The following is a 23,669-nucleotide window of genomic DNA, read 5'->3' on the forward strand; positions in this document are numbered from 1 at the left end:
TTGTAATGTAGTGTGTAGGGTCCTACACCCCATATACACTAGAGGATATTGTAGGTGTACAGTGCGGCCATCTGTATGGTATGGGAAGCGAGGATGCTGGGTGCTATAAGGAGCAGTGCCCTAGGTCATTGGGATGGTGATGTAATGTAGTGTGTAGGGTCCTACACCCCATATACACTAGAGGATATTGTGGGTGTACAGTGCGGCCATCTGTATGGTATGGGAAGCGAGGATGCTGGGTGCTATAAGGAGCAGTGCCCTAGGTCATTGGGAAGGTGATGTAATGTAGTGTGTAGGGTCCTACACCCCATATACACTAGAGGATATTGTAGGTGTACAGTGCGGCCATCTGTATGGTATGGGAAGCGAGGATGCTGGGTGCTATAAGGAGCAGTGCCCTAGGTCATTGGGAAGGTGATGTAATGTAGTGTATAGGGGTCCTACACCCCATATACACTAGAGGATATTGTAGGTGTACAGTGCCGCCATCTGTATGGTATGGGAAGCGAGGATGCTGGGTGCTATAAGGAGCGGTGCCCTAGGTCATTGGGAAGGTGATGTAATGTAGTGTGTATGGTCCTACACCCCATATACACTAGAGGATATTGTGGGTGTACAGTGCGGCCATCTGTATGGTATGGGAAGCCAGGATTCTGGGTCCTATAAGGAGCAGTGCCCTAGGTCATTGGGAAGGTGATGTAATGTAGTGTGTAGGGTCCTACACCCCATATACACTACAGGATATTGTGGGTGTACAGTGCCGCCATCTGTATGGTATGGGAAGCGAGGATGCTGGGTGCTATAAGGAGCAGTGCCCTAGGTCATTGGGAAGGTGATGTGATGTAATGTAGTGTATAGGTTCCTACACCCCATATACACTAGAGGATATTGTGGGTGTACAGTGCGGCCATCTGTATGGTATGGGAAGCGAGGATGCTGGGTGCTATAAGGAGCAGTGCCCTAGGTCATTGGGAAGGTGATGTAATGTAGTGTGTAGGGGTCCTACACCCCATATACACTAGAGGATAGTGTGGGTGTACAGTGCCGCCATCTGTATGGTATGGGAAGCGAGGATGCTGGGTGCTATAAGGAGCGGTGCCCTAGGTCATTGGGAAGGTGATGTAATGTAGTGTGTATGGTCCTACACCCCATATACACTAGAGGATATTGTGGGTGTACAGTGCGGCCATCTGTATGGTATGGGAAGCCAGGATTCTGGGTCCTATAAGGAGCAGTGCCCTAGGTCATTGGGAAGGTGATGTAATGTAGTGTGTAGGTCCTACACCCCATATACACTACAGGATATTGTGGGTGTACAGTGCCGCCATCTGTATGGTATGGGAAGCGAGGATGCTGGGTGCTATAAGGAGCAGTGCCCTAGGTCATTGGGAAGGTGATGTAATGTAGTGTGTAGGGTCCTACACCCCATACACACTACAGGATATTGTGGGTGTACAGTGCGGCCATCTGTATGGTATGGGAAGCGAGGATGCTGGGTGCAATAAGGAGCAGTGCCCTAGGTCATTGGGAAGGTGATGTAATGTAGTGTATAGGGTCCTACACCCCATATACACTAGAGGATAGTGTGGGTGTACAGTGCGGCCATCTGTTTGGTATGGGAAGCGAGGATGCTGGGTGCTATAAGGAGCAGTGCCCTAGGTCATTGGGAAGGTGATGTAATGTAGTGTGTATGGTCCTACACCCCATATACACTAGAGGATAGTGTGGGTGTACAGTGCGGCCATCTGTATGGTATGGGAAGCGAGGATGCTGGGTGCTATAAGGAGCAGTGCCCTAGGTCATTGGGAAGGTGATGTAATGTAGTGTGTAGGGTCCTACACCCCATATACACTAGAGGATATTGTGGGTGTACAGTGCGGCCATCTTTATGGTATGGGAAGCGAGGATGCTGGGTGCTATAAGGAGTAGTGCCCTAGGTCATTGGGAAGGTGATGTAATGTAGTGTGTATGGTCCTACACCCCATATACACTACAGGATATTGTGGGTGTACAGTGCGGCCATCTGTATGGTATGGGAAGCGAGGATGCTGGGTGCTATAAGGAGTAGTGCCCTAGGTCATTGGGAAGGTGATGTAGTGTGTACGGTCCTACACCCCATATACACTAGATGATATTGTGGGTGTACAGTGCCGCCATCTGTATGGTATGGGAAGCGAGGATGCTGGGTGCTATAAGGAGCAGTGCCCTAGGTCATTGGGAAGGTGATGTAATGTAGTGTGTAGGGTCCTACACCCCATATACACTAGAGGATATTGTAGGTGTACAGTGCCGCCATCTGTATGGTATGGGAAGCGAGGATGCTGGGTGCTATAAGGGAGCGGTGCCCTAGGTCATTGGGAAGGCGATGTAATGTAGTGTGTATGGTCCTACACCCCATATACACTAGAGGATATTGTGGGTGTACAGTGCCGCCATCTGTATTGTATGGGAAGCGAGGATGCTGGGTGCTATAAGGAGCAGTGCCCTAGGTCATTGGGAAGGTGATGTAATGTAGTGTAGGGTCCTACACCCCATATACACTAGAGGATATTGTAGGTGTACAGTGCGGCCATCTGTATGGTATGGGAAGCGATGATGCTGGGTGCTATAAGGAGCAGTGCCCTAGGTCATTGGGAAGGTGATGTAATGTAGTGTAGGGTCCTACACCCCATATACACTAGAGGATATTGTAGGTGTACAGTGCGGCCATCTGTATGGTATGGGAAGCGAGGATGCTGGGTGCTATAAGGAGCAGTGCCCTAGGTCATTGGGAAGGTGATGTAGTGTATAGGGTCCTACATCCCATATACACTACAGGATATTGTGGGTGTACAGTGCGGCCATCTGTATGGTATAGAAAGCCATGAAGCTGGGTACTATAAGGAGCTGTGCCCTAGGTCATTGGGAAGGTGATGTAATGTAGTGTGTAGGGTCCTACACCCCATATACACTAGAGGATATTGTGGGTGTACAGTGCCGCCATCTGTATGGTATGGGAAGCGAGGATGCTGGGTGCTATAAGGAGCAGTGCCCTAGGTCATTGGGAAGGTGATGTAATGTAGTGTGTATGGTCCTACACCCCATATACACTAGAGGATATTGTGGGTGTACAGTGCGGCCATCTGTATGGTATGGGAAGCGAGGATGCTGGGTGCTATAAGGAGCAGTGCCCTAGGTCATTGGGAAGGTGATGTAATGTAGTGTATAGGGTCCTACACCCTATATACACTAGAGGATATTGTGGGTGTACAGTGCCGCCATCTGTATGGTATGGGAAGCGATGATACTGGGTCCTATAAGGAGCAGTGCCCTAGGTCATTGGGAAGGTGATGTAATATAGTGTATAGGGTCCTACACCCCATATACACTAGAGGATATTGTGGGTGTACAGTGCCGCCATCTGTATGGTATGGGAAGCGATGATGCTGGGTCCTATAAGGAGCAGTGCCCTAGGTCATTGGGAAGGTGATGTAATGTAGTGTGTAGGGGTCCTACACCCCATATACACTACAGGATATTGTGGGTGTACAGTGCCGCCATCTGTATGGTATGGGAAGCGAGGATGCTGGGTCCTATAAGGAGTAGTGCCCTAGGTCATTGGGAAGGTGATGTAATGTAGTGTGTAGGGTCCTACACCCCATATACACTAGAGGATATTGTGGGTGTACAGTGCGGCCATCTGTATGGTATGGGAAGCCAATATGCTGGGTGCAATAAGGAGCAGTGCCCTAGGTCATTGGGAAGGTGATGTAATGTAGTGTGTAGGGTCCTACACCCCATATACACTAGAGGATATTGTGGGTGTACAGTGCCGCCATCTGTATGGTATGGGAAGCGATGATGCTGGGTCCTATAAGGAGCAGTGCCCTAGGTCATTGGGAAGGTGATGTAATGTAGTGTGTAGGGGTCCTACACCCCATATACACTACAGGATATTGTGGGTGTACAGTGCCGCCATCTGTATGGTATGGGAAGCGAGGATGCTGGGTCCTATAAGGAGTAGTGCCCTAGGTCATTGGGAAGGTGATGTAATGTAGTGTGTAGGGTCCTACACCCCATATACACTAGAGGATATTGTGGGTGTACAGTGCGGCCATCTGTATGGTATGGGAAGCCATTATGCTGGGTGCAATAAGGAGCAGTGCCCTAGGTCATTGGGAAGGTGATGTAATGTAGTGTATAGGGTCCTACACCCCATATACACTAGAGGATATTGTGGGTGTACAGTGCCGCCATCTGTATGGTATGGGAAGCGATGATGCTGGGTACTATAAGGAGCAGTGCCCTAGGTCATTGGGAAGGTGATGTAATGTAGTGTATAGGGGTCCTACACCCCATATACACTAGAGGATATTGTGGGTGTACAGTGCGGCATCTGTATGGTATGGGAAGCGAGGATGCTGGGTGCTATATGGAGCAGTGCCCTAGGTCATTGGGAAGGTGATGTAATGTAGGGTCCTACACCCCATATACACTAGAGGATATTGTGGGTGTACAGTGCCGCCATCTGTATGGTATGGGAAGCGAGGATGCTGGGTGCTATAAGGAGCAGTGCCCTAGGTCATTGGGAAGGCGATGTAATGTAGTGTGTAGGGTCCTACACCCCATATACACTAGAGGATATTGTGGGTGTACAGTGCCGCCATCTGTATTGTATGGGAAGCGATGATGCTGGGTCCTATAAGGAGCAGTGCCCTAGGTCATTGGGAAGGTGATGTAATGTAGTGTATAGGGTCCCACACCCCATATACACTAGAGGATATTGTGGGTGTACAGTGCGGCCATCTGTATTGTATGGGAAGCGATGATGCTGGGTCCTATAAGGAGCAGTGCCCTAGGTCATTGGGAAGGTGATGTAATGTAGTGTATAGGGGTCCTACACCCCATATACACTAGAGGATATTGTGGGTGTACAGTGCGGCCATCTTTATGGTATGGGAAGCCATGATGCTGGGTGCTAGAGGAGCAGTGCCATAGGTCATTGGGAAGGTGATGTGATGTAATGTAGTGTATAGGGTCCTACACCCCATATACACTAGAGGATATTGTGGGTGTACAGTGCCGCCATCTGTATGGTATGGGAAGCGATGATGCTGGGTCCTATAAGGAGCAGTGCCCTAGGTCATTGGGAAGGTGATGTAATGTAGTGTGTAGGGTCCTACACCCCATATACACTAGAGGATATTGTGGGTGTACAGTGCGGCCATCTGTATGGTATGGGAAGCGAGGATGCTGGGTGCTATAAGGAGCAGTGCCCTAGGTCATTGGGAAGGTGATGTAATGTAGTGTGTAGGGTCCTACACCCCATATACACTAGAGGATATTGTGGGTGTACAGTGCCGCCATCTGTATGGTATGGGAAGCGAGGATGCTGGGTGCTATATGGAGCAGTGCCCTAGGTCATTGGGAAGGTGATGTAATGTAGTGTATAGGGGTCCTACATCCCATATACACTAGAGGATATTGTGGGTGTACAGTGCCGCCATCTGTATGGTATGGGAAGCGAGGATGCTGGGTGCTATAAGGAGCTGTGCCCTAGGTCATTGGGAAGGTGATGTAATGTAGTGTGTAGGGTCCTACACCCCATATACACTAGAGGATATTGTAGGTGTACAGTGCCGCCATCTGTATGGTATGGGAAGCCAGGATGCTGGGTGCTATAAGGAGCAGTGCCCTAGGTCATTGGGAAGGTGATGTAATGTAGTGTGTAGGGTCCTACACCCCATATACACTAGAGGATATTGTGGGTGTACAGTGCCGCCATCTGTATGGTATGGGAAGCCAGGATGCTGGGTGCTATAAGGAGCAGTGCCCTAGGTCATTGGGAAGGTGATGTAATATGGTGTATAGGGTCCTACGTCCCATATACACTAGAGGATATTGTGGGTGTACAGTGCCGCCATCTGTATGGTATGGGAAGCGAGGATGCTGGGTGCTATAAGGAGCAGTGCCCTAGGTCATTGGGAAGGTGATGTAATGTAGTGTGTATAGTCCTACACCCCATATACACTAGAGGATATTGTGGGTGTACAGTGCCGCTATCTGTATGGTATGGGAAGCCAGGATGCTGGGTGCTATAAGGAGCAGTGCCCTAGGTCATTGGGAAGGTGATGTAATGTAGTGTGTAGGGTCCTATACCCCATATACACTAGAGGATATTGTGGGTGTACAGTGCGGCCATCTGTATGGTATGGGAAGCGAGGATGCTGGGTGCTATAAGGAGCAGTGCCCTAGGTCATTGGGAAGGTGATGTAATGCAGTGTGTATGGTCCTACACCCCATATACACTAGAGGATATTGTGGGTGTACAGTGCCGCATCTGTATGGTATGGGAAGCGAGGATGCTGGGTGCTATAAGGAGCAGTGCCCTAGATCATTGGGAAGGTGATGTAATGTAGTGTGTAGGGTCCTACACCCCATATACACTACAGGATATTGTGGGTGTACAGTGCCACCATCTGTATGGTATGGGAAGCGAGGATGCTGGGTGCTATAAGGAGCAGTGCCCTAGGTCATTGGGAAGGTGATGTAATGTAGGGTCCTACACCCCATATACACTAGAGGATATTGTGGGTGTACAGTGCGGCCATCTGTATGGTATGGGAAGCGAGGATGCTGGGTGCTATAAGGAGCAGTGCCCTAGGTCATTGGGAAGGTGATGTAATGTAGGGTCCTACACCCCATATACACTACAGGATATTGTGGGTGTACAGTGCCACCATCTGTATTGTATGGGAAGCGATGATGCTGGGTCCTATAAGGAGCAGTGCCCTAGGTCATTGGGAAGGTGATGTAATGTAGTGTATAGAGGTCCTACACCCCATATACACTAGAGGATATTGTGGGTGTACAGTGCGGCCATCTTTATGGTATGGGAAGCCATGATGCTGGGTGCTAGAGGAGCAGTGCCCTAGGTCATTGGGAAGGTGATGTGATGTAATGTAGTGTATAGGGTCCTATACCCCATATACACTAGAGGATATTGTGGGTGTACAGTGCGGCCATCTTTATGGTATGGGAAGCCATGATGCTGGGTGCTAGAGGAGCAGTGCCCTAGGTCATTGGGAAGGTGATGTGATGTAATGTAGTGTATAGGGTCCTACACCCCATATACACTAGAGGATATTGTGGGTGTACAGTGCCGCCATCTGTATGGTATGGGATGCAAGGATGCTGGGTGCTATAAGGAGCAGTGCCCTAGGTCATTGGGAATGTGATGTAATATAGTGTATAGGGTCCTACACCCCATATACACTAGAGGATATTGTGGGTGTACAGTGCCGCCATCTGTATGGTATGGGAAGCGATGATGCTGGGTGCTATAAGGAGCAGTGCCCTAGGTCATTGGGAACGTGATGTAATGTAGTGTGTAGGGTCCTACGTCCCATATACACTAGAGGATAGTGTGTGTGTGTGTGTGTGTACAGTGCGGCCATCTGTATGGTATGGGAAGCCATGATGCTGGGTCCTATAAGGAGCAGTGCCCTAGGTCATTGGGAACGTGATGTAATGTAGTGTGTAGGGTCCTACGTCCCATATACACTAGAGGATAGTGTGTGTGTGTGTGTGTGTGTGTGTGTACAGTGCGGCCATCTGTATGGTATGGGAAGCGATGAAGCTGGGTGCTATAAGGAGCAGTGCCCTAGGTCATTGGGAAGGTGATGTGATGTAATGTAGTGTATAGGGTCCTACACCCCATATACACTAGAGGATATTGTGGGTGTACAGTGCCGCCATCTGTATGGTATGGGAAGCCAGGATGCTGGGTGCTATAAGGAGCAGTGCCCTAGGTCATTGGGAAGGTGATGTAATGTAGTGTATAGGGTCCTACATCCCATATACACTAGAGGATATTGTGGGTGTACAGTGCGGCCGTCTGTATGGTATGGGAAGCGAGTATGCTGGGTGCTATAAGGAGCAGTGTCCTAGGTCATTGGGAAAGTGATATAATGTAGTGTGTAGGGTCCTACACCCCATATACACTAGAGGATATTGTGGGTGTACAGTGCCGCCATCTGTATGGTATGGGATGCGAGGATGCTGGGTGCTATATGGAGCAGTGCCCTAGGTCATTGGGAAGGTGATGTAATGTAGTGTGTAGGGTCCTACACCCCATATACACTAGAAGATATTGTGGGTGTACAGTGCCGCCATCTGTATTGTATGGGAAGCGATGATGCTGGGTACTATAAGGAGCAGTGCCATAGGTCATTGGGAAGGTGATGTAATGTAGTGTGTAGGGTCCTACACCCCATATACACTAGAGGATATTGTGGGTGTACAGTGCCGCCATCTGTATGGTATGGGAAGCCAGGATGCTGGGTGCTATAAGGAGCAGTGCCCTAGGTCATTGGGAAGGTGATGTAATGTAGTGTATAGGGTCCTACACCCCATATACACTAGAGGATATTGTGGGTGTACAGTGCCGCCATCTGTATGGTATGGGAAGCGAGGGTGCTGGGTGCTATAAGGAGCAGTGCCCTAGGTCATTGGGAAGGTGATGTAATGTAGTGTATAGGGTCCTACACCCCATATACACTAGAGGATATTGTGGGTGTACAGTGCGGCCATCTGTATGGTATGGGAAGCCATGATGCTGGGTCCTATAAGGAGCAGTGCCCTAGGTCATTGGGAAGGTGATGTAATGTAGTGTATAGGGGTCCTACATCCCATATACACTAGAGGATATTGTGGGTGTACAGTGCGGCCTCTGTATGGTATGGGAAGCCATGATGCTGGGTCCTATAAGGAGCAGTGCCCTAGGTCATTGGGAAGGTGATGTAATGTAGTGTATAGGGGTCCTACGCCCTATATACACTAGAGGATATTGTGGGTGTACAGTGCCGCCATCTGTATGGTATGGGAAGCCAGGATGCTGGGTGCTATAAGGAGCAGTGCCCTAGGTCATTGGGAAGGTGATGTAATGTAGTGTATAGGGGTCCTACATCCCATATACACTAGAGGATATTGTGGGTGTACAGTGCGGCCATCTGTATGGTATGGGAAGCGATGATGCTGGGTCCTATAAGGAGCAGTGCCCTAGGTCATTAAGAAGGTGATGTAATGTAGTGTATAGGGGTCCTACGCCCTATATACACTAGAGGATATTGTGGGTGTACAGTGCCGCCATCTGTATGGTATGGGAAGCCAGGATGCTGGGTCCTATAAGGAGTAGTGCCCTAGATTTTTTTATTTTTTATTAACAGTTGCTTATATAGCGCTTACATATTCTGCAGCGCTGTACAGAGAATATTATTAGCAGTTTCTTATATAGCGCACACACATTCTGCAGCGCTTTACAGAGAATATTTGAACATTCACATCAGTCCCTGCCCCAGTGGAATTTACAATGCATATTCCATACCACATATACACACAGACATTCTAGGGTTAATTTTGGGTACTTATGTATTATCTGGGCTCCCATGTTAAATGCACCCCATTTTTTCATATCCCTACTATCCAACTACGCATGGAGTTGATTTTATATAGTGTGGCGAGCGCAGCGAGCCACCGTGCCCGAAGCGTGGCGAGCGGACACGGTCTCATAAGATAAACGGGAGCCCAGATATTACATAAGTATCCAATTTTGTTAGGTGCCAAATAAGCTAGAAGTATATTTTTGGAATGTGGGAGGAAACCCACGCAAGCACAGGGAGAACATACAAACTCTGCACACCTAGGTCCATGGTGGGAATAGAACCCATGACCTCAGGGCTGTGAGGCAGTAATGCTAACCATTACACCATCCGTACTGCCCCTAGATCCTTGAGAAGGTTATGTAATGTAGTGTATAGGGGTCCTACGCCCCTTATAAACTATACAGAGAGAGGTGATGGGGATTAGTTGAGGGGGGGGAGGGCGGAGTCCTGTTGGGAGTAGTGATTTGGTGTTTCTGTGGGGGTGGGGTTACTATTGGGAGAGGTGATGTGTTTTTTTTTGGGGGGGGGGGGGGGGGGAGTCCTATGGGGGTGGTTCCTGTTGGGAGAGGTGGTGTGGACTAGTTGGGGGGGTCGGATTGGGAAAGGTGATGGGGACTAATTGGGAGGTCAGATTGGGATGCGGTGATGGGGACTTATGGGGAGGGTTCTTATTGGCAGAGGTGATGGGGACTAGTTGGGGGAGTCCTATTGGGAGAGGTTATGTGTTGTAGTAAAGGCGGCTGGGCCGCCTATTGGGAGAGGTGATGTGGTGTAGTTATGGGGGGTGGGCCGCCTATTGGGAGAGGTGATGTGGTGTAGTTATGGGGGGTGGGCCGCCTATTGGGAGAGGTGATGTGGTGTAGTTATGGGGGGTGGGCCGCCTATTGGGAGAGGTGATGTGGTGTAGTTATGGGGGGTGGGCCGCCTATTGGGAGAGGTGATGTGGTGTAGTTATGGGGGGTGGGCCGCCTATTGGGAGAGGTGATGTGGACTATTTGGGGGGTGCTATTGCGACGGGTGATGTGGACTAGTTGGTGGGATCCTATCGGGAGTTGTGATTTGTACTAGTTGAGGGTTGATTTTATTGTGCTTCCGAGGGGGTTATTTAGCAGCAGGAATGAGAGGGCCGCATGCTGCAGATAAAATAAAGGAGGTTATGGGTGAAGGTCTCCATAGAGGTGCATTAAACTAGTGTTCTTGATTTTATCCATAGGCTTCGTGCACTATCCAGTGGAGGTTCCGTTGCTTCCCCACCTCCTTCCCCTGCAATGCCAAAGTATAAACTGGCGGAGTATCGCTACGGGCGAGAGGAGATGTTGGCACTTTATGTAAAAGAGAATAAGGTGAGAACTGATTTATGTGATGTCCTAGTGCATTTAGGAAGCAGCTAGATCAGACAGGGGATTGGTCCGCCCAGTGTTAGGTCCTGTTCTATAACCGTGTGATTAGGGAAGCCAATCCCGGGGCATTTTTTTTCAATCCCGGGATTCTGAATTGAAAAATGCTCAATCCCGGGATTGGCTTTCCTAATTAAAAAAACGCCCTGGCTGCCCCGCATATACTTACATTTGGCAGGTGCAGCTGGGTTGCCGGGTGAATGGATTGCTGGGTGGGCGGTCAGCTTCATGCTGCCAGGAGCCGGGTTGCTGGGTGGTTTATGCTGCTGGCGCGCTGGCTAGTTGGGCAGGTGGCGCTGCTTCATACTGCCGGGCGTGACCTCTGCCTGCGCAGCATGACCTCTGATCTCGTCACGCTGCGCAGTACTGCTGTGCCGGGTGCTCAGACGCTGCCCGGCATTAGACTTCGCATGAGCACTCTAATCCCGGGATTGGAAACCTCAGCGTTTTGGGGGCCCGATCCCGTGATTAGCCACCCTACGTGTGATGAGGAGTCTGGAAGCTTGTTAGCTTGTCCCACTTACCATAGCCCCCGGAGATGTAGGCTGTATCTGAGAACTCTTCCCAGAGCTCCAGTGATGTTCCTCCCCAGAGAACACTCCAGCAGAGCCCAGCTTACATCTTCCTCCCCCCAGATAGATGCAGCGCCCTTGGCTGTGTTTGGGGGTCCCTGGGACAGCCCGTTCTGATCCCCGCCCCACACTATATTCTTGCAGGTCCCAGATGAGATGCAAGACAAGGAGTTTGCTGTGATCTTAAACGAGGAGCCCTTACAGCCGCTCGCTCTACTTCCACTTACAGAGGAGGAGCAGGTAAAGAGCGTGACACACACACGCACGCACACACACACACACACGGGAACCCTACATCACTCTGATCATCCTCTTCTGCTCTCCAGAGAAACTTCTCACTGTCTGTGAACAGTGTTCCGGTCCTGAGGCTGATGGGAAAGGGAGCCACAGCACCGCCTCCTGGCGGTGTAGCGAGAGGGCGAGGCACCGCCCGTGGAAGGGGTAAGTGTTGTCACTGATGAGTTAGGGTAGGGGCACCACCAGACTTCATGTCAAATCTAAATTTCAAATTACAATTTCTTGTGTCCCTGAGAAGTAACCGTGGAGTCCAGCGAGCCAATCTCTGACCGTCACTGTCACCCTCCTGCAGGCCGCGGCCGTGGGGATGCAGCCGTTCACCAGCGACCTCTGGATGAAGCAGAGCCTGGGTTTGGCCGCGGGGGGCGGGAGATTCATCGGAGCCAAAGCTGGGATGACAGGTGAGGTGATAGATGGTGAACGGTGCATTGTGTAGCAGTGCAGAATATCTGTGTCCAGCCATAGATCCTAGGGTTGTTTTTCCTTTAATTGCATACGCACTCTAGCACCCTGCGCTTCTAGCACAGTGTGGTCTGTATTTCAGCACTGATATGCAGACCAGACCTCTGCTAGAAGCACCAGAGAGCAGCACCCCAGGCAGGGAGGAGTAACTGCACAGGTTTTACCTGTATTCCTGTACTGACTGATCTCTGTTCTCATTGCAGGGGAGAGCGGCGCTTTGAAAAGCCAATCAGAAGAGAAGCGGGTAAGTAATGTGCTCCTGTCTGTGGCTGTGCAGCTTTGTACAGCGCCGTGTCTTCTGGTACTCTGCGCTGGTTCTAAGGATATTACTGGTGACTGATGGTGACACCAATCTAGTAAATCTAGCCCTGGGCTAGAGGTGCCCACACACTAGAAAGATCTGCGATCTTAAGATGTGCGCATAAATTAGCCTTCAAATCTTTTGTCCGATCTGGACAAAAGATTTCAGGCAAGCGCACATCTTTACCAAAGATTTTTCTTAAGATCCCGTGTGCGTTCCTATGGATCTTTTGTTAAATCTTCTGATCTTTTGTGCAGCACGTAAGATCAGAAGATTTAGCAAAAGATCCACGGGAGCGAGCATCGGCCGATTTTCGACCGATTTTCGACCGATTATCGGTAAATATCGGTCGATATATCGGCCGATTTATCGAAAATCGGCCAATCGGCCCAAAAATCGTTCTAGTGTGTGGGCACCTTAGGTCTTTGGGGCAGCACGTACCAAATAGGTCCGAGTAACCTTCCTCTTGCCTCTGCGGCCGCAGGGACCTTCTCTACTTGACAGTGGTGTTAGGGCCCCGCAGCAACTCTGCTGGAGAAAGTTAGGGCCTCGTCACTGTTACTTTAGTACACAGGTCCCCAACTCAGTCCTCAGGACCCCACACAGTGCATGTTTGCAGGTCTCCTCACAGAATCACAATAGAAATAATTGAAACAGTTATGAATGCACCTGTGTGGGGTCCTGAGGACCAAGTTTGAGAACCACTGCTTTAGTAGTTTCGAGTCCGCCACTACACATGGCCGTTGTAAGGGTCGGCGGTGGTGAATTCTGCAATATGATCCTGACCATGTATGGTTTGATTTCCTTTTTGCCGGTTGATGCATCTAAAGTGCTGGGTCCTAGACCCTTAGCAGTGCCAGAAAAACACAGAGTAAACATTGAGAGGATAATCTTCTGTTTCTCTTGTCTGAACAAAAGGTATTCATACCCGGGGCAGTAGTCCATGACAAATTACGCTATCTGCAGCCAACCCTGTTTAGGATTCCCTGCTCATTCGCATGGTTTTTCAATGCTGCAGGGGCTCGCTGCCCCTGACTGCAAAAGAGCCGGGGGACGGTGGCAGGCAGGGAGATGTAAGCCTCCCTGCCTGCCCCAGAATTTGTGGGGGAGAAGGGCTCCCGGGGACACAGGCAGCAGAAGCTGAAACCCCCCCAAAAAACCTTTTATTGTAAAAGATCACTTTTCAGTTCACCTTAAAAATATGTCGAATGCAAAACGGTGAATCATGGCGAAAATGATGCTGAAAGCAGTTCTCCTAGCATTTAATACACTCTCGGCGAATCCCATTGAAATACACCAGCGAATTGCAGCGAGCATGAGACGCAGACCAGGCCGGGATTCACTGATCGCTTTCGGCGTGAATCAGATTTTCAGTGAAAAAGATTCACCGCAGAGAGAGAAAACAGCCCGATTCGCCGAAAAACACTGTGAATCGGGAGCATTGAATTACTGCCCCCAGTCTGTAACACTGTGGTGCTACCCTGCTTGGAGGAAAGGATTTAATGCAGGTATTAGACCAGGGCTGGCAACACCGGCCCTCCAGATGTTAATGAACTACACATCCCAGGATGCTTTGCATTAGTTTTGCTATGTGGACTTGCTGAAACTGATGCAAGGCATGCTGGGATGTGTAGTTCATCAACATCTGGAGGACCGGTGTTGCCCAGCCCTGTATTGGACCATGTTTCAGCTATCGCGAGGGGGCTGATGCTGATGGCACAGAGCCGTGCGGGGTAATGATGTTGCATTAGAAAGTTACACGTATTGTGGTGCCTTCTTTCCCACAGTGCGCGTTGGGTTTGAGGAGGCCGCAGGTCCATCTAGGAAGGAGTTTGCCCGCTCAGACAGTGACAACTGGCGCACTTTGCGTGACGGACAGGAGCAAGATGAGGACGGTAACTGGAGGCTCTCTGTTGGTCGGCGAGATGATCGTTGGCGATCAACCAGTCCCGGTGGCAGCGTCACAGGTATGGCGCCTCGTGTCTCCATTTAACCCTTTCCTGCTTGTTTGGTTTGAAGCGCACTCACTTATCCTTTGTTCCATAACTACAGAAGCTCCGCGCTCTGCTGGGTGGAGGGATCACGGTGAGCGGCGTCGGAAGTTTGATTTCGACGTGGTCCGAGAGGAGGGTGGAGGGGCACCACGTGGCAGCGGGCGTGTCAGTGACAATCCTCAGGAAGATGAGAGGGATGGCTTACCCGAATGGTGCATGGAGGATGAAGACGATGAGATGGGAACCTTCGATTCCTCTGGGGCCTTCCTATCATTTAAGGTACTGTGTGTCAGATGTCAGGCTGTGCACTGCTTGGACACATATGCTGCACACACATGGAGATATTATCTGTTTGTAAGTGGGCAATTCACACTGGTCATCTTTTCCAGAAAAGCCCTAAGGACATTATCCTGGAGGAGCAGGAGCTGGAGTTCCAGGGTGTGGAGGAGGAGGAGGAAGAGGAGAGAGCAGAGAATGGAGGGGACAGGGCTAATAGTAAGTTTCTCATGTCAATGTAATGCTGCGGTGTGCCTAGTGGTCATCCAGTGTTATTACTACTCATAAACTTGTCCTAAATGAGGGTTGTTTCAGTCTGATTTCCTGCCAGAGCAGGTAGACAGCTGAATCCCCATAGAGGCCTGCTGATATGAGACGGGTCTCCAGCAGCACAGAGTATATAAGGAGATGGGGGTTGTCGGTGAGAACAGGGCTGCATGTGACAGGGGCAGTGACATGATGTGAGGAGAGGAATGGGGGCAGCAGGATGCCACAGACTGAGAGTTATACAGTGGGAGGAGCAGGGTACACAGCAGCACAGAGTATATCAGGAGATAAGTGATGTGTCAGTGAGGATAGGGCTGCATGTGACAGGGGCAGTGACATGATGTGAGGAGGGGAATGGGGGCAGCAGGAAGTCACAGACTGAGGGTTATATAGTGGGAGGAGCAGGGTCCCCAGCAGCACAGAGTATATCAGGAGATGAGAGATGTGTCAGCGAGGACAGGGCTGCATGTGACAGGGGCAGTGACATGATGTGAGGAGGGGAATGGAGGCAGCAGGAAGCCACAGACTGAGGGTTATATAGTGGGAGGAGCAGGGTCCCCAGCAGCACAGAGTATATCAGGAGATGAGAGATGTGTCAGCGAGGACAGGGCTGCATGTGACAGGGGCAGTGACATGATGTGAGGAGGGGAATGGAGGCAGCAGGAAGCCACAGACTGAGGGTTATATAGTGGGAGGAGCAGGGTCCCCAGCAGCACAGAGTATATCCGGAGATGAGTGATGTGTCAGTGAGGACAGGGCTGCATGTGACAGGGGCAGTGACATGATGTGAGGAGGGGAATGGAGGCAGCAGGAAGCCACAGACTGAGAGTTATATAGTGGGAGGAGCAGGGTCCCCAGCAGCACAGAGTATATCAGGAGATGAGTGATTTGTCAGTGAGGACAGGGCTGCATGTGACCGGGGCAGTGACATGATGTGAGGAGGGGAATGGGGGCAGCAGGAAGCCACAGGCTGAGAGTTATATAGTGGGAGGAGCAGGGTCCCCAGCAGCACAGAGTATATCCGGAGATAAGTGATGTGTCAGTGAGGACAGGGCTGCATGTGACAGGGGCAGTGACATGATGTGAGGAGGGGAATGGGGGCAGCAGGATGCCACAGACTAGAGTTCAGAAAAGTTTACAGTTCTCTTGCCCAAAACTGCTGAATGTCGATGCATGATTTTGAGCAGACACACTCTGGGTGTTCCCTTTCTTTGGGCAGTCTTGGGCTTCACCCTGGGGTGCAGTATGCCCTAATGGATGATGCATGGAACAGTGTTTGTGCTTAAATTAAAAACTACACTTACTTTTGGGCTCTATACCTCTCTCCTGTACTGGTGTGGCATTAGAGGATGGCATGTTCCCGTCGGGGTATACGGCCATGGACAACCGTTTCAGAATGACACAAGTGCCGGTTTTTACTAGGTTTGCTTTTTGTCAGATGTTACTGTGCTACTGAAGTAACGGTACTTGTGGAGTATCACGGCTCCCATCGTATGGCATCGTATGCCATATGTAGTGGCATACGATGGCATACGATGCGATGCGATGTTTTACCGATTTTTGAGCATTTTTGCTAAAAAATCGTATGCCATCGCATGGCATCGTATGCCATATGTAGTGGCATACGATGTCATACGATGCGATACGATGTTTTACCGATTTTTGAGCATTTTTGCTCAAAAATCGTATGCCATCGCATGGCATCGTATGCCATATGTAGTGGCATACGATGTCATACGATGCGATACGATGTTTTACCGATTTTTGAGCAAAAATGGTGAAAAATCGGTAAAACATCGGATAACATCGTATGCCATATGTAGTGGCATACGATGTCATACGATGCGATACGATGTTTTACCGATTTTTGAGCAAAAATGGTGAAAAATCGGTAAAACATCGCATGGCATTGTATGCCATCGATGCGATACGATGTTTTACAGATTTTTGAGCCATTTTAGCTCAAAAATCGTATGCGATCGCATCGGATGCCATACGATGGCATCCGATGCGATGGCACCCGATTTTGCACTGAAATGCATCAGAATGCATTGAAATGTGTATTAAAGTAGTGAAATGCCCCCAAATGCCATTTTTCATAGTGCACCACCCCCACTATCAACGTCAACCCGAAGCGTGGCGAGCGCAGCGAGCCCGCGAGGGGCGGCAGTACGCGTCCTACGACCTTTTCATACCCCCACTATCCACGTCGGCGTGGAGTTGAGAATAGAATAGTGTGGCGAGCGCAGCGAGCCACCGAGCCCGAAGCGTGGCGAGCGCAGCGAGCCCCGCGTGGGGACGCAGATACCTGTAAAGCCCGCGAGGAGACGCGTATAGCTGTGAAGGTATCCGCGTCCCCTCGCTGCGCTCGCCACGCTTCGGGCTCGGTGGCTCGCTGCGCTCGCCACACTATTCTATTCTCAACTCCACGCCGACGTGGATAGTGGGGGTATGAAAAGGTCGTAGGACGCGTACCGCCGCCCCTCGCGGGCTCGCTGCGCTCGCCACGCTTCGGGTTGACGTTGATAGTGGGGGTGGTGCACTATGAAAAATGGCATTTGGGGGCATTTCACTACTTTTATACACATTTCAATGCATTCTGATGCATTTCAGTGCAAAATCGGGTGCCATCGCATCGGATGCCATTGTATGGCATCCGATGCGATCGCATACGATTTTTGAGCTAAAATGGCTCAAAAATCGGTAAAACATCGTATCGCATCGATGGCATACGATGCCATGCGATGTTTTACCGATTTTTCACCATTTTTGCTCAAAAATCGGTAAAACATCGTATCGCATCATATGACATCGTATGCCACTACATATGGCATACGATGTTATCCGATGTTTTACCGATTTTTCACCATTTTTGCTCAAAAATCGGTAAAACATCGTATCGCATCGTATGACATCGTATGCCACTACATATGGCATACGATGTTATCCGATGTTTTACCGATTTTTGACCATTTTTGCTCAAAAATCGGTAAAACATCGTATCGCATCGTATGACATCGTATGCCACTACATATGGCATACGATGTTATGCGATGGCATACGATTTTTGAGCTAAAATAGTCAAAAATCTGTAAAACATCGCATCGTATGCCATCGTATGCCACATGCGATGCGATGCGATTTTTAGCATACGATCTGCATACGATGCAGGTCGTGGGAGCCGTGATACTCCACAAGTACCGAAGTAACATTACAGCATTTCAGAATTGTCAGAGGCTTTTACTGACAATAACATTAAAGGCCCATAAACACTGGGCAAGTTTGAGCGGCTCAGTGTGTATGGGCCGATGGCGAGCTGTGATGCGCACTCCCACATCATCGCCAGGAAAGCCGTATTACCAGCAGATGAGCGGATTTGAGGATGGCTTTGTATAGCGCTGCACTATGCAAAGCCGTCCTCCCCCCGCACTGATGGCACCGGGCAGGGGGAAAGCTGCTCAGTGTGTATGCACCGAGCGGCTTCCTCCCCAGCAATGATAGCGGTCATCGCTGTCCATACACACATATGTTCCTTCGGACAATGAGAAATTTCCTGTATTTGTACGATTATACAATGTCTGCTTTCCCAGGTGATGATCCATCCGTCCCTTCAGAAGAGGTATCTGAGGAGTCGCCATCAAAATCTCCTGACCTGAATAACTCACTGTGGTCAACAGGGTTGTACGGGGACTTAGAGGTTGAGCGATGCCCTGAGATGACTGCCATAGATGGTGAAGATGGGTCAATGTGTGAGTCCCCTCAGTGTCCAGTAGATGAAGGTGAGAAAGAGGAGTGTGGTTCTATTGCTGATTGTGTCCTGTGTCTATGATTAGGAGTTATAGTTGGTTGTCCTTTTTTCCCCAGGTAAACCTGGAGCCTTTTTGCCCTCCTCCTTCTCTCCCCGTTCCATCCGGCCGCCTCCTTCCTCATCCCCCCCAGTTGCTGCTACTGAATTCTCTGTGGGGGATCCGGAGGAGGATGAAGGCATGAAACATCTCCAGCAGGTAAGTGCCTCCTCCACACTGCATGTACTGCCTATAGCAGCTGGTCGGAGACTCTGACTCTCTGTCTCTCTGACACTCTGTCTCGCTGACTCTGACACTCAGGAAGCGGAGAAGTTGGTGGCTTCGCTGCAGGATTCCTCCCTGGAGGAGGACGCATTCTCTTCCTCTCGCTCTCACAGTGCTGCTGCTCTGCCCCTGTCCCACGAGGCTGCCATGAAGTGGTTCTACAAAGACCCTCAGGGGGAGATCCAAGGTTAGTTTGTTCTCCTGCAGGTCCCATCACATTATGAGAGATCTCTCCTCTTCCTGGCCCCAGGACATATGTGCTGGTGTCCATTGTCTCTCTAGCCATGCTCAGGACTCAGTGTATTCCCTCCTCTGTGCTTGTACATGCAGGTCCGTTCAGTACACAGGAGATGGCAGAGTGGTGCCAGGCCGGGTACTTTACCATGTCACTGTTAGTGAAGAGAGGATGTGACGAGGGATTCCAGCCACTTGGCGAAGTCATCAAGATGTGGGGCCGCGTGCCCTTTGCTCCGGGACCCTCCCCGCCACCTCTGCTGGTGAGATAACTTGTTCTGTACTGAGGTCCGAATCACCCAGCTTATTACAGCCGTGGCCACCCGGGGGCCTCAGTCTGTCAGTACACAGCAGTTCTGCACAGTCCCATAGAAAGCTGGTGTTTAGTAGTCTCCTCCTATGGGGCTGTGTAGGTTACAGTATATGCAAAGTATCTTACATTTAAACTTTTATAATATTTTGTTTTGAAGGGGAATATAGATCAGCAGTGCCTGAAAAAACAGCAGGAATTAGCTCTGTATCAGCAACTGCAACACCAGTACCTTCTGCAGCTTATCAGCAGGTAATGCCATTGTGAGCTGTACATCTGGTACACTGCCATCAAGCTCTGTGTCATGTGCGTGTGGCCCCTCTCTCCCTCTGCGCGTCACTGGCCCCTCTCTCCCTCTGCGCGTCACTGGCCCCTCTCTCCCTCTGCGCGTCACTGGCCCCTCTCTCCCTCTGCGCGTCACTGGCCCCTCTCTCCCTCTGCGCATCACTGGCCCCTCTCTCCCTCTGCGCGTTGCTGATGCTTTCCCTCCCATCTCTCTGTATGTCGCTAGCGCTGCCCCCCCCGCCCCCTCTGTACTTTGCTGATGCTTGCACACCCCCACCCCTCTCTCTGTATGTTGCTGGCCCCCTCCCACACCACCTCTGTGCATCGCACTTGCCCCACCCTTTTCGCTGTGTGTGTGTGTATGTGTATATATATATATATGTTTGCAAAGTTTGTGGCGCAAGGTCCATAACATGATATACAGCAACACTTACCTCCCTTAAAAGAGAGGAAAAAGAAGCAGCCCTCACAGTTAGATGTTGAAGGAGGGTTATATTCAAAGGCAGTACATTATAAAGGCTTGTACAGGCTGTGACCCAACAGCCGTTTCATGTGGCAGCGTGACAGTTTTCCTGTTGGGTCACAGCCTGTACAAGCCTTTATAATGTACTGCCTTTGAATATAACCCTCCTTCAACATCTAACTGTGAGGGCTGCTTCTTTTTCCTCTCTTTTAAGGGAGGTAAGTGTTGCTACATATGTATGTATGTATGTATGTATATGTTCCGGCACTCACAGGTCTTGTAGTAGCAGAAACAAATAGACTAACCAGTCATATTTATGTCTTGTGAGCCTGATGAAAAGCTGATTAAAGCTTGAAACGTTGCTGCCGTTAATATGACTGCTTAGTCTATTTGTTTCTGCTGCTACAAGACCTGTGAGTGCCGGAACCATCCCACAGTATATGTATATTACACCCTTTCCCTATATAGTCACATAATGATATAAAGAAAAAGGTGAACAGCGCACTAGTGATGAGAATCGATATAACAAATTTATTTAAGACAATGCGTAATGAAAGTAAAAAACAATTAATAAAAATGCATGGGTTGAAATAATTTGCACACTTGATAGCGGATGGGTGAATAGTGAGGGGGTCCCCCTACAGTGGAGAAAAATGCTGGAGAGTCCGTTCCTATATTCCCCTGGACAAAGTTGTAGATGTCATTTACCACCCTTGATGAATTTAGGGATGTCCTCGTCCGAGTGTCCTCGGGTCGGCCCAAGATGGCACAAATTACCGACGGTGGAATGATGGCAAGATGCTCGGGTGCTCCCAAAAGGATAGATGGTAGACGGTGAATTACCGGGTGTTGTCCTTAAGGTGGAGGCACGAGGAAACAATGTCCCAGGGTGTGGTATTTGTAAATCCAGGGGATGGTTCGGGCTGCAATCCAGAGGTTTTAATGGCAAATGAGAGGGGGGTTCCCCAGTAGCTCCCTGACGCGTTTCGCCACTCCTGGTGGCTTTATCAAAGGTGGGACGGACTCTCCAGCATTCTTCTCCACTGTAGGGGGACCCCCTCACTATTCACCCATCAGCTATCAAGTGTGCAAATTATTTCAACCCCTTTTTAATCCATGCATTTTTATTAATTGTTTTTTACTTTCCTTACGCATTGTCTTAAATAAATTTGTTATATCGATTCTCATCACTAGTGCGCTGTTCACCTTTTTCTTTATTCCATTGTCTTTCATACGGGACGAACTACCCCGTTTACCGAACAGCTGCAGGTTAAGCAACACGTGACATAGCGCCCCCAAGTTCTGACCCCTAGGGGACAGTCCTATTCTATCTTTTTTAGTCACATAATGATGTAGTCTTCTGTTTCTCCTGGCTGCAGACAGCAGTACTCCCAGCAGAAATCTGGAGATCTGACTCCTCAACAGCAGCAGCAGCTAACACTGTTCCTCCAGCAACTGAATCCCTCAAAATCCAGGTACTTGCCACATACTGCTTTCTGTCCACCCCAGGGAGAGGTCTCTCTGCTACCCCAGGAGTCTGGGTGAGGTAGAAGATCGTTTATTTGTATAATATTGCATCGCAGTTATTCAGTGGAGGTCGGATCTATGTGCAGGTGGTAGAATCCTGCAGTAACAGGGGTGGTGGAGGCAGGCCAGGGGCTTAAATCCTGGTGACGGAGGCACTAGCGGCAGCATGTAGGCGGGGTTATGGAGGCGAAGTGCAGAATATGAGTGACTGAGCGAGGCTGAGGACAGTGCGTGTGAGTGATGGAGGGTGGCTGGGGACAGTGCGTGTGAGTGATGGAGGGTGGCTGGGGACAGTGCGAGTGAGTGATGGAGGGTGGCTGGGGACAGTGCGTGTGAGTCACTGAGCGAGGCTGGGGACAGTGCGTGTGAGTGATGGAGGGTGGCTGGGGACAGTGCGTGTGAGTGATGGAGGGTGGCTGGGGACAATGCGTGTGAGTGATGGAGGGTGGCTGGGGACAGTGCGTGTGAGTGACGGAGGGTGGCTGGGGACAGTGCGTGTGAGTGACTGAGCGAGGCTGAGGACAGTGCGTGTGAGTGACTGAGCGAGGCTGGGGACAGTGCGTGTGAGTGATGGAGGGAGGCTGGGGACGGTGCGTGTGAGTGATGGAGGGAGGCTGGGGACGGTGCGTGTGAGTGATGGAGGGTGGCTGGGGACAGTGCGTGTGAGTGATGGAGAGTGGCTGGGGACAGTGCGTGTGAGTGACTGAGCGAGGCTGGGGACAGTGCGTGTGAGTGATGAAGGGAGGCTGGGGACGGTGCGTGTGAGTGATGGAGGGAGGCTGGGGACGGTGCGTGTGAGTGATGGAGGGAGGCTGGGGACGGTGCGTGTGAGTGATGGAGGGTGGCTGGGGACAGTGCGTGTGAGTGACTGAGCGAGGCTGAGGACAGTGCGTGTGAGTGACTGAGCGAGGCTGGGGACAGTGCGTGTGAGTGATGGAGGGAGGCTGGGGACGGTGCGTGTGAGTGATGGAGGGAGGCTGGGGACGGTGCGTGTGAGTGATGGAGAGTGGCTGGGGACGGTGCGTGTGAGTGATGGAGGGTGGCTGGGGACAGTGCGTGTGAGTGATGGAGGGTGGCTGGGGACAGTGCGTGTGAGTGACTGAGCGAGGCTGAGGACAGTGCGTGTGAGTGACTGAGCGAGGCTGGGGACGGTGCGTGTGAGTGATGGAGAGTGGCTGGGGACGGTGCGTGTGAGTGATGGAGGGTGGCTGGGGACAGTGCGTGTGAGTGATGGAGGGTGGCTGGGGACAGTGCGTGTGAGTGACTGAGCGAGGCTGAGGACAGTGCGTGTGAGTGACTGAGCGAGGCTGGGGACAGTGCGTGTGAGTGATGGAGGGTGGCTGGGGACAGTGCGTGTGAGTGATGGAGAGTGGCTGGGGACAGTGCGTGTGAGTGATGGAGAGTGGCTGGGGACAGTGCGTGTGAGTGATGGAGGGTGGCTGGGGACATTTCGTGTGAGTGATGGAGGGAGACTGGGGACGGTGCGTATGAGTGACTGAGCGAGGCTGAGGACGGTGCGTGTGAGGGATGGAGGGTGGCTGGAGACGGTGCGTGTGAGTGATGGAGGGTGGCTGGAGACGGTGCGTGTGAGCGATGGAGGGTGGCTGAGGACGGTGCGTGTGAGCCATGGAGGGTGGCTGGGGACAGTTCGTGTGAGTGACGGAGGGAGACTGGGGACGGTGCGTATGAGGAATGGAGGGTGGCTGGGGACATTTCGTGTGAGTGATGGAGGGAGACTGGGGACGGTGCGTATGAGTGACTGAGCGAGGCTGAGGACGGTGCGTGTGAGGGA

The 23,669-nt window shown here is 50.7% G+C and overlaps 1 protein-coding gene across 6 annotated transcripts in view; it reads left to right on the forward strand.

Moving 5' to 3' along the window:
• Nucleotides 1–23,669, forward strand: part of GIGYF1 (GRB10 interacting GYF protein 1) — a 53,818-nt gene that overhangs the window by 16,910 nt on the left and 13,239 nt on the right. For 3 of the 6 annotated variants that reach the window (XM_083185836.1, XM_083185838.1, XM_083185840.1), the window contains 14 exons: nucleotides 10,636–10,765; nucleotides 11,536–11,631; nucleotides 11,718–11,832; nucleotides 11,924–12,089; nucleotides 12,354–12,394; nucleotides 14,239–14,418; nucleotides 14,504–14,724; nucleotides 14,835–14,940; nucleotides 18,579–18,767; nucleotides 18,853–18,992; nucleotides 19,095–19,245; nucleotides 19,389–19,555; nucleotides 19,763–19,854; nucleotides 21,730–21,825. In XM_083185836.1, the coding sequence (XP_083041962.1) occupies nucleotides 10,636–10,765; nucleotides 11,536–11,631; nucleotides 11,718–11,832; nucleotides 11,924–12,089; nucleotides 12,354–12,394; nucleotides 14,239–14,418; nucleotides 14,504–14,724; nucleotides 14,835–14,940; nucleotides 18,579–18,767; nucleotides 18,853–18,992; nucleotides 19,095–19,245; nucleotides 19,389–19,555; nucleotides 19,763–19,854; nucleotides 21,730–21,825 (1,890 nt within the window). The remainder of the gene's footprint in view (nucleotides 1–10,635; nucleotides 10,766–11,535; nucleotides 11,632–11,717; nucleotides 11,833–11,923; nucleotides 12,090–12,353; nucleotides 12,395–14,238; nucleotides 14,419–14,503; nucleotides 14,725–14,834; nucleotides 14,941–18,578; nucleotides 18,768–18,852; nucleotides 18,993–19,094; nucleotides 19,246–19,388; nucleotides 19,556–19,762; nucleotides 19,855–21,729; nucleotides 21,826–23,669) is intronic. The other 3 variants (XM_083185839.1, XM_083185841.1, XM_083185837.1) reach the window with 2 other exon arrangements.

The sequence above is a fragment of the Crinia signifera genome, chromosome 4 (genome assembly GCF_055691185.1).
Source record: "Crinia signifera chromosome 4, ASM5569118v1, whole genome shotgun sequence".
NCBI classification, from domain to species: Eukaryota; Metazoa; Chordata; class Amphibia; order Anura; family Myobatrachidae; genus Crinia; species Crinia signifera.